The following is a 15,817-nucleotide window of genomic DNA, read 5'->3' on the forward strand; positions in this document are numbered from 1 at the left end:
ACCTGCTTAGAGATCTCCCAAGGCTTGGTAACTGCTCCTAAATCACAGGCTGTCATCAGCATAGACCTGATGCCAAAAATAAAATGGTAATGATAAATGAAATTGAATTCATCTATCAGAACTGCTAGGACAATTTGAGCCTGATCACCACATCAGGACATCAAATATAATCTGCTTGTTTCTTTCTGATGGACAATGAATTTTTCCTTCTTTACTGATACAGTATTGCAATTATCTGGAGGCAAAATACTGTGAACAGGAGAAGTCTGAAGTAAGAGCATTAAAGTGCTAGATATACTCATCACATGAGCTGGTACCTGTAGAGGGAGGAAGAGATTGATGCTTCAGGTCAATAAGTTTAATCAATTCTGAAGTCAAATCAGCAACTTAAGATGTTAACATAGACATCACCTGATCTGCAGAATACTTCCAACTTTTCAATTTTTTAATTATATTTTGGTTATTAATATAATTTTATTGACTCCATATTGAAGTGTACTTTGAAATAGATTGTTATAATCCATTCAGTAATTACAACATACAGCAGATATGTATAAGCAAAAATTAAAATTGAAATAGGCTATTTAGAGGTATTAACGTGTCATATTATGAAATAAATCATCTTGAGCTGGCGTGAAGAGATGGATGTGAATCTTCCTTTCTCTTTCCTATATCCCTATCTCCATTTTGGTTGCTGCATCAGAGACCTGCACCCATTACACACCCCCAGATCACCATTTATCACAAGTACACCTTCTACCACATTGCTTCTTGAAAGAACTTGAGCAACACACACAAAATGCTGGAGGAATTCAGCATCTAAGGAAGGAAATGAATACAGTAGTCAGAGTTTTTCCTCACCTGGACTCACCTGTTACCTGCTAGCTTGCGCTTCTCCCCCTCCCCCCACCTGGGTTCTGCCATCTTCCATTGCCATCCTGATGAAGGATCTCAGATTGAAACTTCAATTTCTCATGTCCTTTCATAGATGCTGTCTAACCTGCTGAGGTCCTCCAGCATTTTTGTGTGTGTTGCTCAAGATTTCCAGCATCTGCAGAATCCCTGGCATCTCCAATGAGGACTTCATTCCTTCAGCAGTTTTTCCAACTTAATCGTTAGAGCTGGAACAAAAGTTGCAGAATCAAGTCCAAACAAAGCATGACTTTACACCCCGAATCAAATATACATTTCTTTTACAATCAAATGTAAAAAGTAACATTGAATTCTGGAAGAGAAGTATATTTGATTAGGGAGTATAAAGACATATTTATAAATACACCCTAATCAAACATACTTCTAGTGAGATTTTCCACAACAATGCCTCCAAAGTGCCTTTCTTTTCCTTGGCTTCTCCACCACCAGAGTTGAAACAATTCTCAATTCCTTTTTCTGGTGTCCCAAATATCCGCTCTTGCCCTCCCCTCCTCTCAGACAGGGTCCCTCTTGTTCTCTCATTCCACCCCAGCCGATCACAAAGATTGGATTACCCTCCATAATTTGCATTACCTTCAACGAGATTCCACCACCAGCTCCATCTCCCCATCTCCTCCTCTCTCCCTTCTCGAATTCTATGTGGACCATTCCCTGTGGAACTCCCATTTCTCGAATGCTTTGCTCCCCTCACAGAACTTCTTCATGGGACTGCAGAAGGTGCCCTTTTAACTTTCCATCCTTTCCCACCATCAACACACCCCAACAACTCTTCCAGGCCAAGCAGCAATCACTAGACCTTCTTCAATATTGTGTAATATATTCACTTCTGCAATATGCATGATATCACAGGCTGATATGAAGGTAATTGTAAGGTGATTGGAGGAAACTATAGGAGCATATCAGAGTAAATTTTTTCATACAGAAAGGTGAGAGCGTGGAACAGCCTTTGGTAAAGGTAGATATATTAGAGGTACTTAAGAAATTTTTAATAGAAAACTGGATGATAGAAAATTGAGGGCTATCCAGGAGGGAAGGGTTAGATTGATCCTAGAGTAGTTTAAAAGGTCAGCATAACATTGTAGCCCAATGTCAAGTCCAAACAAAGCATGACTTTACCTCCCAAATCAAGTATTTTTTTTTACTCAGAGAGTGGTGGATGCCTGGGATCGGCTGACTGGTATGGTGGTTGAGGCAAATACATGAGAGACGTTTGGATAGGCACACAGATGTGAGGAAGATGGAGGGATATGGACATTGTATGAGTAGGAGGGATTAGCGTTTGGGTGCTTTTGATTTGCTTTTTAGCTGATTTGGCATAACATTGTTCCTGTGCTGTACTGGTCTATGTCTATGTATTTCCTCTGGAATCAAACGTGCTGTACTGTTCTATGTCTATGTCTATGCATTTCCTCTGGAATCAAACGTGCCGTACTGTTCTATGTTTTCTATTGAAGAAACCAAATGTAGATTGAGTGACCGCTAATTACTTCTGTCCACAAGGGTGATTCTGAGCTTCCTGTCAGCTGACATTTTAATTTCCTATCCTCTTTCCAATCTTCCCCTGACATCCTCTGTCATAATCTGGCATTCAACATTGCTTCAAGATTGAGAAGCAGCACCTCATTTTCTGCCTAGGGATATTGCATTATTCACAACATAATATCGAATTTGTTGACTATAGGTAAGCAGCCAATCCTGGCAGAATGACAGTTCAGCCAAAGGGCCTGTTTCAGAGTGTAGAGCTCTGTGACACTACAGCTCTTCAAACTCAAAGTAACTGGGTCACATTTAGTATTTCACATTCAGTGACCAAACTGAGAATTACCAGATTGAATCTAACATTTATATTCTGGACACATTCCAACTTAATTACAAACCGTGCATGTTGAAGCAAGAGTTACTGGTCCTCTCTCGCCAGGCATGTCCCAGCGATGAAACAGCAGCTTACACAAATAATCTAGTTTTTATCCTTAACCAAAAGATCTTTTTTGCTCCCTCCCTCTTCCCTCTTCTTCCAATCCCCAACTCTGGCTCCCTTCTTAACCCTTCTCTTCTCCTGACCTGCCTATCACCTTCGCCTGGTGCCCCCCTCTTCCTTTTCTGCCATGGTCCACTCTCCTCTCCTGTCAGATTCCTTCTTTGCCAGCCCTTTAACTTTCCCACCTGTCACCTCCTACCTTCTCACTTCATCCCCCCTCTCCCACCCAACCACCAATGCTCACCTCTCCTGGCTTCACCTATCACCTTCTAACTTGTACACCTTCCCCTCCCCCAGCTTCTTATTCTGGCTTCTTCCACTTTCCCTTCCATTCCTAAAAGGTCGAATGTGTATTCATTTCCATATTTGCTGCCTGACCTCCTCCCGAGTTCCTGCAGGATTTTGAGCGTGTTATTTTGAGTTTTCAGCATCTACAGACTCCCTTGTGTTTATCTTTTGTTGATGATGTCAAATCCCATATAATACCAAAAACTATTGTGCTTCAGTGTCCAGGGAGAACGGGACTGGACTCTTCTATGATCATTTCATTTCCCGCTTCCTTCCACTAATCAAATAGCCAATCAAAATTCACTCCCCAGTATCACACAATGATATCAGATACTTGTGAAAATCAAAATAAAACAGCAATGCTCTAGAAACAATATCCCAGCGCCAGTCCGCTTTTAACGTTATGGGAACCATTAGAAACCCCCAAAAGGACCACAACCTTGTTGTGGTTTGGAGGCCTGTGTGCCTCAGTGACCCAGAGAGCTGTGTTGGCTGGAGTCAGGGCTTTATGCTACAGCTGTTCATAGGGTCACCCATGCCAAACAGGTCAAAGGGTAGAGGCCAGACTTAGTGGGGTCCACGGGTTCTCCAGATCCAGGGCTAACAACCTTGACAGGTAGAACAAAATTATTACGGAAACAGCAATGAAGAATCTTTCTACATCTGAGTGCAGCTGTACTCCTGAGTCTCCATCCAGGACTTGAGTAACTGACAGAAGTTGAAACCGAGAGGAGGCTACTAACACACCTATCCTGGTGAGTAGGCCACTGAACTTGCACATATCGGTTGCCATTCAACACTTTCTACAGATGAAAACATGTTATTTAAAAGTTGCATTTATACTCAGCGGCCATTTTTTTAGGTACTCCTGTACAGCTGCTCATTAACACAGATGTCTAATCAACCAATCATGTGGCAGCAACTCAGTGCAGAAATGCATGCAGACATGGTCAAGAGGCTCAGTTGTTGTTCAGACCAAACATCAGGATGGGGAAGAAATGTGATCTCAGTGACTTTGACCATGGAATGATAGTTGGTACCACATGGGGTGGTTTGAGTATCTCAGAAACTGCTGATCTCCTGGGATTTTCACACACAATGGTCTCTAACATTTACAGAGAATGGTGTAAAAAGAAATCAGTTCCGTGGGTGAAAATGCCTTGTTAATGAGAGAGGTCAGAGGAGAATGGCCAGAGTGGTTCAAGCTGTCAGAAAGGTGACAGTAACTCAAATAATCACACATTACAACAGTCATGTGCAGAAGAGCATCTCTGAACATACAACCCGTCAAATCTTGAACTGAATGGGCTGTTAAACCTGATTCTGATAAACATTATCTCTATTTCTATTCCCAACTAAATTCAAATGCATCTTCGATGATTTTTCACCGATCCTCACTTCCAATTGCCCTTGAGATGATTCAGATTCAGATGTATTTATCACATGTACATCACAACATACAGTGAAATGTCTTGTTTGCGTTAACAACCGACGCAATTAAGGATGTGCAGAGGGCAAGTGTCACCACACATTCCAGTGCCAGCCTAGCATGCCCACAATGGTCGGCAGGTGGTGATGCCGTGAATAGCACGAGAAACAGAAAAAGATTCAGTGAGCAGCAGTTCTGCGGGGAAAAAATGCCTTGTTATTGAGAGAGGCCGGGAGAGAATGGTCAGACTGGTTCAAGCTGACAGGAAGGTGACAGTAACTCAAATAACGATGCGTTACAACAGTGGTGCGCAGAAGGGCATCTTTGAATGCACCACACGTCAAACCGTGAAGTGAATGGGCTACAGCAGCAGAAGACCAGACCGGGTTCCACTCCTGTACCTAATAAAGTGGCCACTGAGTGTATATTGTGCCTGACTATAGTAAAACAAACAAGAATCTGCTGTCTCCCTTCAGAGTGTTGCCAGTTCATTGATAATTAGTTTCATTAAGTGTAATTAGTTATCAACGTTATTATTGCGATCATGCATTCTTCACAGAGAAAAAACAAACCAGCTTCAGAATACTATGTTACCTCAGCATTTGCCTGTGCTTCTCAAGGCACCAGTTATGTTCCCCGGACGTGACATACTCGAAGAACTTAGAGCGCAGCCTGCATTCAAATGAAAAGGAAATAGTACTTTGTTGTATCTGTGCTTAAGTAGCAAAGTGGCATAGCAATTTCAGACACGATTAATATAATCCACTCAGGGAAATGAGTGCATTCCAACAAACCAGCAACTAAGTATGCCATATAACTGCTGGCATCTAAATAGCTTCAGTCAGCAATAAATGTTGATAAATGAGCAATCTGCTAATTATATGATTAAATGAAACAGGTTTTAAAATGCTTACTTTAACATACTAAAAATACAAATGGCCAGTACATGCATCAATTTGAACCAGTCCATTACAATCAGTACCTCTGATAAAATTCATGCATGGTCCAGCAATAAACTTGGTTAAATAACTTGTTAATCTTCACAATATCTTTAACTCGGTGTACGGTTACTTTTCAAATGTGTGAACTGAAGCACAAAAAGGAAACCCTGCTGTATAGATCACCCATGTACACTTACGTTTCTCCAGGGGTCTGTGTACAAATTCTACAATAGCTACAACATTAAAGTAATCAAACAATGTTTCAGAGACTACATCCCTGCTTTTCTACCATGTAGATTAATGGAAAGGAGAATACAAAAACTGAAAGGAACAAGAAATTTGCACTGGAGAAACCTTATCCCATCTGAATCTGCTTTAGAACCAATTTAATCTTTTTGCTTGGGCAAATGTGAGGCACCATCATGTCCTCTCTGCCTTGGCAGAGGGACTCTGGAACACATCCTCAGCAGCCGCCCAAAATCCCTAAGGGAAGGCCACTACCACAGACACCATGACCAGGTGCTGAAGGCAGTGGCAGAAAATATCTCCTCGGCTATCAATGACAGTAAGCACCTCTGCCAATCCAGAAAGCCCTTAGCCTTTGTCAAAGTTGGAGACGAACCACAGCCTCAGCCCAGGACACCAGCAGGCTTGCTCGCCACGGCATCCAACTTCAACTGAAAGTTGCACTTAGTGAGCAATTGAAGCTCCCTGACTTCATCGCATCATCATCCCTGAGCCCTGACATGGTCATTGTGTCAGAAACCTCGAAGCAGGTGGCCATGGTAGAACTGACTGTACCTTGGGAAGCCCAGATTGAGGAGGCGAAATACCAGGTGCTGGTAGAGCAGTCCCAGAGACAGGGGTGGACAGCATGATGCGAGCCTATAGAGGTGAGTTGTGGAGGTTTTTGCTGGGTGTTCACTCTGCAGAACCTACTCTCTCCTTGGCATTACCGGGGCTGCAAAGAAAGGAGCCATCAGGACAGTCATAGAGGCTGTTGAGCGAGCCTCCTGGATGGCTATGGGTCAAGAGATGAGACCTGTGGACCGTTGCTGCCAGGACAAAAGCTGGGTCCTGATCAACCCTTGCTGAGTCACTTGGGTGAGGGTGTCCAATGTTGAAAAACCAGAAACACTCAATGACCCCAAGTTACATCATTGATGATGTGTCCCAGCGCATCCTAGGATCATCAAAGTTCAAAGTAAATTGACTATCCAAGTACATATACATCAGTATAAATAACCCTGAAATTTGTTTTCTTGCAGGCATACTCAGTAAATACAATAACCAGAATAGAATCGGTGGAAGACCACACCCAACATGGCAGACAATCAGTGTACAAAAGACAACTAACTGTGCAAATACTAAATAACAATCAATCAATAAATAAATAAATAAGCAATAAATATCGAAAACATGAGATGAATAATCTTTTATAATGAGCCAATAAATTGTGGCAACAGTGCAGTGATGGGGCAAGTGAAGTTGAGTGAAGTTATCCCCTTTGGTTCAACAGCCTGATAGTTGAGGGCTAATAATTGTTCCTGAAGCTGGTGGTGTGAGTCCTGAGGCTCCCGTACCATCTTCCTGATGGTAGCAGTGAGAAGGGAACATGACCTGAGCGGAGAGGGTCCTTGATGTTGCTTACCTGCAAAAACGCTCCATGTAGGAGTGCTAAAAGGTGGGGAGGGCTTTACCTATGATGGACTGGGCCATACCCACAACCCTTTAGTGGATTTTCCATTGAAGGGCATTGGTGTTTCCATACCAGGCTGTGATGCAGCCAGTTAATATATTCTCCACCACACACCTATAGAAGTTGGTCAAAGTTTTAGATGTTTTGCCGAATTTTCTAAGGAAGCAGACGCGCAGCATGCTGTCTTCATAATTGTACTTACATGCTGTGCCCAGGACAAGTATATAGATAGAGAAAATCAATAACTGTTGCTCTGTAAGGAAGCAGCAGACCCAATTAATAATTAAATAAACTGAAAGAGCAGTTATACTGGTATGGGGGAGAAATGAAAGTAAATGAGAGCTGGATAATAATATCTGAGGGAGATTGGACAATAATATAGAGGTATCGATGGAAGTGTACCAGTTCACAGAAATGGAGGGAGTTTGGGTGGAAAAATTTGATAAGATAATTTATTACACCCTCTCAGAAATCCCATTATGATAGTAATCCCCCTGTTTGCTGGAGAAATTGTGGAAATCAAAATGTAAACCATTATTATAATTTCTGGGAATGCCCCGTTATCAAAGACTATTGGAGTGGGATACACAATGCCCTACAAGACATCTTTAAATGTGAAATACTCTTAGAGAGTAAGACCGTATATTTTGGGTATATACCTCAAGAATGGTTGAAAAGAGATAACTATTTAATGAAGGTACTGCTGGTGGCTGGTAAAAAGACCTTTACCAGGAAATAGTTATCACAGGAGAGCCCAACTTTAAATGCATGGATGGAAATTACAATGGACATTTACAAAATGGAGAAGATAACAGCATCTGTTAATCCAGCAGGCCAGGCAGCATCTATAGGAAGAGGTAGCCTCCAACCTGATGGCATGAACATTGACTTCTCTAACTTCCGTTAATGCTCCACCTCCCCGTCGTATATTTATTTATATACACACATTCTTTTTCTCTGTCTCCTTTTTCTCCCTCTGTCCCTCTGACTATACCCCTTGCCCATCCTCTGGGTTTCCCCCTCCCCACCTTTTCTTTCTCCCTAGGCCTCCTGTCCCATGATCCTCTCATATCCCTTTTGCCAATCACCTGTCCAGCCCTTGGCTCCATCCCTCCCCCTCCTGTCTTCTCCTATCATTTCGGATCTCCCCCTCCCCCTCCCACTTTCAAATCTCTTACTAGCTCTTCTTTCAGTTAGTCCTGATGAAGGGTCTCGGCCTGAAACGTCGACTGTACCTCTTCCTAGAGATGCTGCCTGGTCTGCTGTGTTCACCAGCAACTTTGATGTGAGTTGCTTGAAATTCCAGCATCTGCAGATTTCCTCGTGTTAGCATCTGTTAATCATAAGTTGGAACAATTTTATTTATACTGGAAAAAATAGTTTAACTACATTACACCTTATAGGCCTGATTGTATTCTCACAAGTCAATGAATATGGTGTAAAAAAAAATCACTCCCTACTCTGTACATAGTTTTCTTCTTTTGATTGTTCTTTCTTCCTTCTCCTTTCTATAAGTGTATACCTCAGATAAATATTATGTGGAGATTTGTGACAAATATGATTATATGATATATATGTACAGTACCTGAAATACATCTTATGGAAATGTTTGTTTGATGATGAAATTCAATAAAAAAATAAATTACAAAAAAAAAAAGAAAGCAAATGAGAGAAATGATTTTCATTGACAAGTTCCATGGGATCTTTTGTATCCAACCAAACGGTGCAAATGAGTGTCTTGGTCATTTTTCAAGACCTTGTGGGACATTGGTCATGTGGAATGCTGCAACACAGCCAAAATGCTGGAGGAGCTCAACAGGTCAGGCAACATCTATGCGAAAGAGTAAACAGATGACGGTTCAGGATGAGACCCTTCATCACCAAAACATTGAGTTTCCATAGACGCTACCTGGACTGCTGAGTTCCTCTAGCACTGTGTGTGTGTTACTTTGGATTTCCAGGGCTGGCAGATTTTCTTGTGTTTGTAGGATACTGCGGGTCCGGTTCACTGGTTTATTGGGAAGAGCAACGGCAGGGGAGCTCCAAGGCTTAGGTTATTGCATGGGCCAGCCTCCCGAGTCCTGGTGTCCTCAGTTGGAGCTGCCCAGGGGAGGAGACGCTGGAGGCGGTGTGGGAGAGAGCTGGAGCCTGTGCTGGGTTGGGGGGGGGGGGGTCGGCCTTTCCCGTCGGCAAGGTTCCGTTCCTGCGAACAATTCACAACTCAGAAATGAGGCTGTGAACTGAGTTCCCAGGCAGCAAAAGCTGTGTGCAGCGCCAGAACAGGTAACAAATCCACACTGCCAGACTCCCAGAACACTTGCTTGTGTGTACAGGTTCTACATAAGTGGAGTGTTTGTAAGTTGGAAAGAACCTGTACTGTACTGTACTGAAGTGTCAAGGTAAATTGTGGGTTAAAATCCTGGAACAGGTCTTGAATGTCCCGACAGGGATATGTGTGCTAAGAACTGAGCCAACTTGACAAATGCAACTCATGTGAACATTTATAATTGAAACAATAACAACTTAAATGCCAAATCTGCATTGCGATTTCGTTGTGATGGAAATACTTACTCAAAGTAAAGCATGAGGTCAGTGGACAGGATAGCCTGCTTCAGCAACTGCATCAAATCACTGTAATCTTTGGAGGAAAGGTTGGCAAAAATGTTGTGTCCCTAAAATTGAGACAAAAATCAGGTAACTTAGTCCAAATGTCTGCAAAACAAATCATCACTTCCTGGAGTTTTAAAATTTGATTTATAACTGGGGTATGGGAAGGGAGAGCAATTATCACCAAGGGGGAATAAGAAGTTTGGTAAGAAATTCCGTCATACAAGCAAAAAAAAAGAGTAAATTTAATTACCCTGATAAAAATCATTTTCCTATGCTACGTTAATTTTATTTGTATTTGTCTGATAAAATTCTTATAATGTTTCAGTGAGAAAGAGGAGAACAGTATTCCAAGTCGTAAATTCATACAGGGCCTTTCTACACATCTTCTCCATGCCGAGCAGTAATACCATCGGATTGTAAAAGATCCATGTCTCACTATATCCTTCCTATCCAAGTACCTAGCCGAATGCCTTTTATACTGTTTCCTCTTACAGCTTATACCAGATAACCACCACCCGATGTGATAAACTTACCTCGCATATCTCCTTTAAAGTTCTCTCCTTAAACCCATGTCCTCTAGTTCTAGGTTCTCTTACCCTGAGAAAAGGACTTGATCGGCCCTATCTAAGCCCCTCATTTTGTAAACCTATAAGGTCACTCCTTGGTCCTGATGAAGGATCTTGGCCCAAAACATCAACCGTTTACTCATCTCCATAGACCTGATCTGTTCAGTTCCCCCAGCATTTTGTGTATGTTACTCTGGATTTCCAGTATCTGCAGAATCTCTTCTATTAAGTGACTCAGTCCAAAATGTTGATTGTTTATTCCTCTGCACTGAAGCTGCCTGGCCTCCTGAGCTCCCCCAGAATTTTGCATGTGTTACCCTGGATTTCCAGCATCTGAAGACTCTCTTGAGATCACCCTTTGACCTCCTACATTCCAGTGAGAATAAACCCAGCCAATCCAATCTCTCTACATTACTACACACACAGGAGATTCTGCAGATGCTGGAAATTCAAGGCAACACACACAGAATGCTGGAGGAACTCAGCAGGTCGAGCACCATCTATGGAAAAGAGTAAATAGTTGACGTTTCGGGCCGAGACCCTTCTTCAGATCAAAGCAGCAATCCGTAACTGTACCCTGTGCTCCTCCTCAGTCCCAAAGAAGGACCCAGGCCTGAAATGTCAACTCTGGATGCTCATCTGAATGGTAGTCTAGTATGGAGAATAAAGAAGTTCCACCACTACCTCTACGGACAAAAGTTTATGCTAGTGGCCAATCACCAGTCCCCTTCTGTCCATTTTCAATCCCAGGAGGGGAATTCCAATGATGTCTGCCGCCCAGTTACAACGTTAGGCAATGTTCCTAGGAGTGTACTCTTATGACATAGCATTCAAGGTTACCAAACAACACATCAACGCTGATGGCTTGTCATGTCTTCCACTGTTGGCAACTGAAGAAGAAATGCCTTCATACTGTGACCCAGCAGAAGAGTTCTACACCACATTGCTGGACCAGTTGCCAGTAACAAATTCCGAAATACAAGGGGAAACAAGGAATGACCTGACATTGTCAAATGTCTATGAAATCACCATGCAAGGATGGCCAGCTCACGGTAACCCTATATAAAAGTTGCTGATGAACGCAGCAGGCCAGGCAGCATCTCTAGGAAGAGGTACAGTCGACATTTCGGGCCGAGACCCTTCGTCAGGACTAACTGAAAGAAGAGCTAGTAAGAGATTTGAAAGTGGGAGGGGGAGGGGGAGATCCAAAATGATAGGAGAAGACAGGAGGGGGAGGGATGGAGCCAAGAGCTGGACAGTTGATTGGCAAAAGGGATATGAGAGGATCATGGGACAGGAGGCCTAGGGAGAAAGAAAGTGGGAGGGGGAAAGCCCAGAGAATGGGCAAGGAGTATACTGAGAGGGACAGAGGGAGAAAAAGGAGAGAGAGAGAGAGAGAGAGAAAGAATATATATATATATAATAAATAAATAAATAACGGATGGGGTACCAAAGGGAAATGGGGCATTAACAGAAGTTAGAGAAGTCAATGTTCATGCCATCAGGTTGGAGGCTACCCAGACGGAATATAAGGTGTTGAATTTTCCCCCTCTCACTTTCAAATCTCTTACTAGCTTTTCTTTCAGTTAGTCCTGACGAAGGGTCTCGGCCTGAAACGTCGACTGTACATCTTCCTAGAGATGCTGCCTGGCCTGCTGCAGTGTGTTGCTTGAACTTTCAGCATCTGCAGATTTCCTCGTGTCATGGTAACCCTATGTTTCCAGAGTTCTCAGTGAGAGGACACCAAATGTTGGTGTGTCAAAGAACCCTGATGTGTGGATCTCGTGTTGTGGTTCCCTCTAAACTGCATACCAGAGTGTTAGAGAATCTGGATACAGTCAGGATGAAGAGCTTCACACAGAGCCACTATGTGTGGTGGTCAGAAATAGACAGACAGATTGAAGACTTGGCCAAAAGCTGTTTGGGATGCCAAAAAGTTCAACATGTACCCCCACAGGCACTGTTACCCCCACGGGAGTAGCCATCATCAAGACAACAAAGAGTGCATATTGACTTCACTGGGCCATTCACGGACTCCATCTTTCTGATTGCTGTGGATGCTCACTCGATGTGGCCGGAGGTTATACCAATGAAGTCAACCACCTCAGCAAAGACTGTCTCTGTCCTGAGGACTATCTTCACCAAAAAAGGCTTACCACAACAAATTGTGGTAAGAGTGACAACAGATAACAATGCAATTCAGAAGAACTCTGATTGTTCATGAAGAAAAATGGCATCAGGCGTTTCAAGTCAGCTCCTGACCACCCAGCGATGAATGGGTTAGCTGAAAGGTTTATCCACGCCCTCAAGGCGCCCATTAAGGTGATGGACAAGGACATTTCTTTGAAGCACAAAAAGGGCAACTTCCCTTTTGTGTATCGGAACTCTGTTCATACAATGACAAATCAAACTCTGGCAATGCTGCTCATGAACAGGAATCTGAAATCTTGCATAGATTCCCGAAACAAGATCTGTGGAGGGAAGGGCAGAATAAGCAATTCAACCAGTTGCTAAGTGAAGCAGCAAGGAGCTTCGAGGTTGGACAAGATATCTTAGCACGTGATTACCAAGAGGACAAGTGGACACCAGTAGATAGCTACAAGAACTGGACCACTGATGTACACAGTGGATGTTGGAGGTCAGACATTGAGACATCATGTGGACCAGATTCTGGATGCTCAACCGAAGAACACAGCTGAATCAACTGCATCCAACAAGACGGACACATTACAGTCACCAGACTTACCTCTCAGTGATGATCATGTCACTGACAGCAAAGTGACACCGGAAACTGAGAACGTTGTCTTAGGCAAAACACCCACCAAACTTAATGCCACTCCAGAGGTCCAGAGGTGCTATCCTGAAAGAAACAGAATGCTGCCAAAAAAGGCAAGCAAGAAAAAATCTGCAGATGCTGGAAATCTGAGCAACAGGCACAAAATGCTGGAGGAACTCAGCAGGCCAGGCAGCATCTATGGAAAAAGGTAGAGTCAACATTTTGTGCTGAATCGTTGACTGTACTATTTTTCCATAGATGCTGCCTGGCCTGTTGAGTTCCTCAAGCATTTTTTGTGTGTGACCACCAAAAAGACTGACTTTTTAGTATACTAAAGTTAGCTATGGACCATTAATGTGAAAGCATATTTATTTGGAATATGGTTTATGAAAGGGAAATTGAATGTTTTATACATTTACATTTTTATGTTGTATTAATCTAAAGGGAGGAGGAAGTGTAATGTATGGATCAATTTCTCTTAGAGCAATGACTCCCCTTAGCACTACATATGGACTATTGTCTATGCACGCATATTGATCTCTTGTCTGCACATGCACATTGCTCTCTCCCTGCAATGTGAATACAGTACCCCAGTTAAAACCACCTCCCAAGTGTGGACTTTTATTTTAATTGATATGTAGTTGCAAAGACACAGCACCCTCCATTTCAGCAAGTCACTTAAAAGTCAGATATTACCTTGACAAATAAATTGAAATTGTGTCTGGAACCAAATGTATGAATCTCGTACTTCTGGGAAATAGCAATGGTCAGCAACTTCAGTAAAAATAAAATGAGTTAGAAGTTATCCTTAAAGTGGGTAAATATTGAATGCACGGATTCTGATTAATGACACTGAAATGTTTCAAGCTTACTCTGCTACAGCAATCACTTGCAGATAGATCCCAAAGCACCCGTGGCCTTGATCCTGACTCTCCCAAAGTTTACATGGGTCAGTTAACTTCAGAACTTTTGAGGAATGTTTTACTCATTATTCTGCAATAGCACCTCCAGAGGATTCAATACAGGTTTGAAAGCACTATCAGTGACAGAGAGAAAAGCAAAAGCTCCCAGGGTGGTATGGTATCGTAACAGTTCGCGCAATGCAATCCAACGGTCAGCTGTAAGATAGGGGTCAATTCCCGCTTGCTGTCCGTAAGGAGTTTTGTATGTTGTCCCCGTGACCGTGTGGGTTTCCCCTGGGGTGCTCTGGTTTTGTCTCACATTCCGAAGATGTACAGGTTAGGGTTATCCAGTGACAGGCATGCTATGTTGGCGCTAGAAGCCTGTCGACACACTCAAACTGTGTTGGTCGTTGAAGAAAAAGTCTCATTTCACTCTATGTTGCAATGTACGTGTGACAAATAAGGCTAACCTTTAGCTCTACAACAGGAAATATGCCTGGGCAAGCAGTAAGTCAAATTCTGTACCTATTGGAGTTGCTTTAACATGAAAGGTTCACCCATTCTGGAGTTTCATTCCACAGGAGTTGGGTTTCAGTTTTATGTCTGTGATTGTTCTATCTACATGGACAAGTATTTACAATGTACGTTGCCAACTATTAAATGAATGAGAGTTTGCAGTGGAACCTAGCCAACCTCCATCTGATTACTATACCTCAGCAGGGTTTTCTAGCAAAAAAAAAGGGACACGTTCTTTTTATGTCTGAGGTTGATAAACTCAGCTCATGACCTCATTCAAACTGACCAGGGTGGCAGCTTGGTACTGTGCTTATAAACTCTGCATGGCTGCTACCAAAGAGCAGCAGGCTGGCACTGCAGGGTACTGGAGCTATCGCACGGCTCCAGCAGACTGGAATTCAGAAGAATGAGAAGAGATCTTACAGAAACATATACAATTATGAAAGGGATAGATAAGATAGAGGCAGGAAAGTTGTTTCCACTGATAGGTAGAGACTAGAATTAGGGACATAGCCTCAAGACTCAGGGGAGTAGATTTAGGATGAAGATGAGCAGGAACTGCTTTTCCCAGAGGGTGATGAATCTGTGGAATTCTCTGCCCAATGAAGCAGTGGAGGCTAGCTCAGTAAATATACTGAAGACAAGGTTGGATAGATTTTTGCATAGAAGGGGAATTAAGAGTTATGGGGAAAAGGCAGGTAGGTGGAGATGAGTCTATGGCCAGACCAGCCATGATCTTATTGAATGGCGGAGCAGGCTTGACGGGCCAGATGGCCGACTCCTGCTCCTATTTCTTATGTTCTCATGTCTAATTCTGATCTCTTGTTCTAACCTTCTCCCTACGGTTATGTGAGTTGGATGGTACACACACACACACAAAGTGCTGCTGGAACTCAGCAGGTCAGGCAATATCTATGGAAATGAATAAACAGTCGACGTTTTGGGTTTTTTCAGGACTGGGAAAGAAGGGGAAAGATGCCAGAATAAAAAGGTGTGAGGAGGATAGCTAGCAGATGATAGGTGAAAGCAGGTGGGTAGGAAAGGTAAAGGGCTGAAGAAGAAGCAATCTGATAGGAGAGGGACCATGGGAGAAAGGGAAGGAGGAAGAGCAGGTGATAGACAGGTGAGGAGAAGAGATAAGAGGCCAGAGTGGGGAATGGGAGAAGACGGAAGGGGAGG

The 15,817-nt window shown here is 42.9% G+C and overlaps 1 protein-coding gene across 2 annotated transcripts in view; it reads right to left on the reverse strand.

The window, feature by feature from the left end:
- Positions 1-15,817, reverse strand: part of LOC140212309 (dual 3',5'-cyclic-AMP and -GMP phosphodiesterase 11A-like) — a 251,055-nt gene that overhangs the window by 41,684 nt on the left and 193,554 nt on the right. For both annotated transcript variants that reach the window (XM_072283012.1, XM_072283011.1), the window contains 3 exons: positions 9,840-9,940; positions 5,223-5,300; positions 3-66 (listed from right to left, as the gene is read on the reverse strand). In XM_072283012.1, the coding sequence (XP_072139113.1) occupies positions 3-66; positions 5,223-5,300; positions 9,840-9,940 (243 nt within the window). The remainder of the gene's footprint in view (positions 1-2; positions 67-5,222; positions 5,301-9,839; positions 9,941-15,817) is intronic.

The sequence above is a fragment of the Mobula birostris genome, chromosome 19, assembly GCF_030028105.1.
Source record: "Mobula birostris isolate sMobBir1 chromosome 19, sMobBir1.hap1, whole genome shotgun sequence".
Lineage (NCBI taxonomy): Eukaryota > Metazoa > Chordata > Chondrichthyes > Myliobatiformes > Myliobatidae > Mobula > Mobula birostris.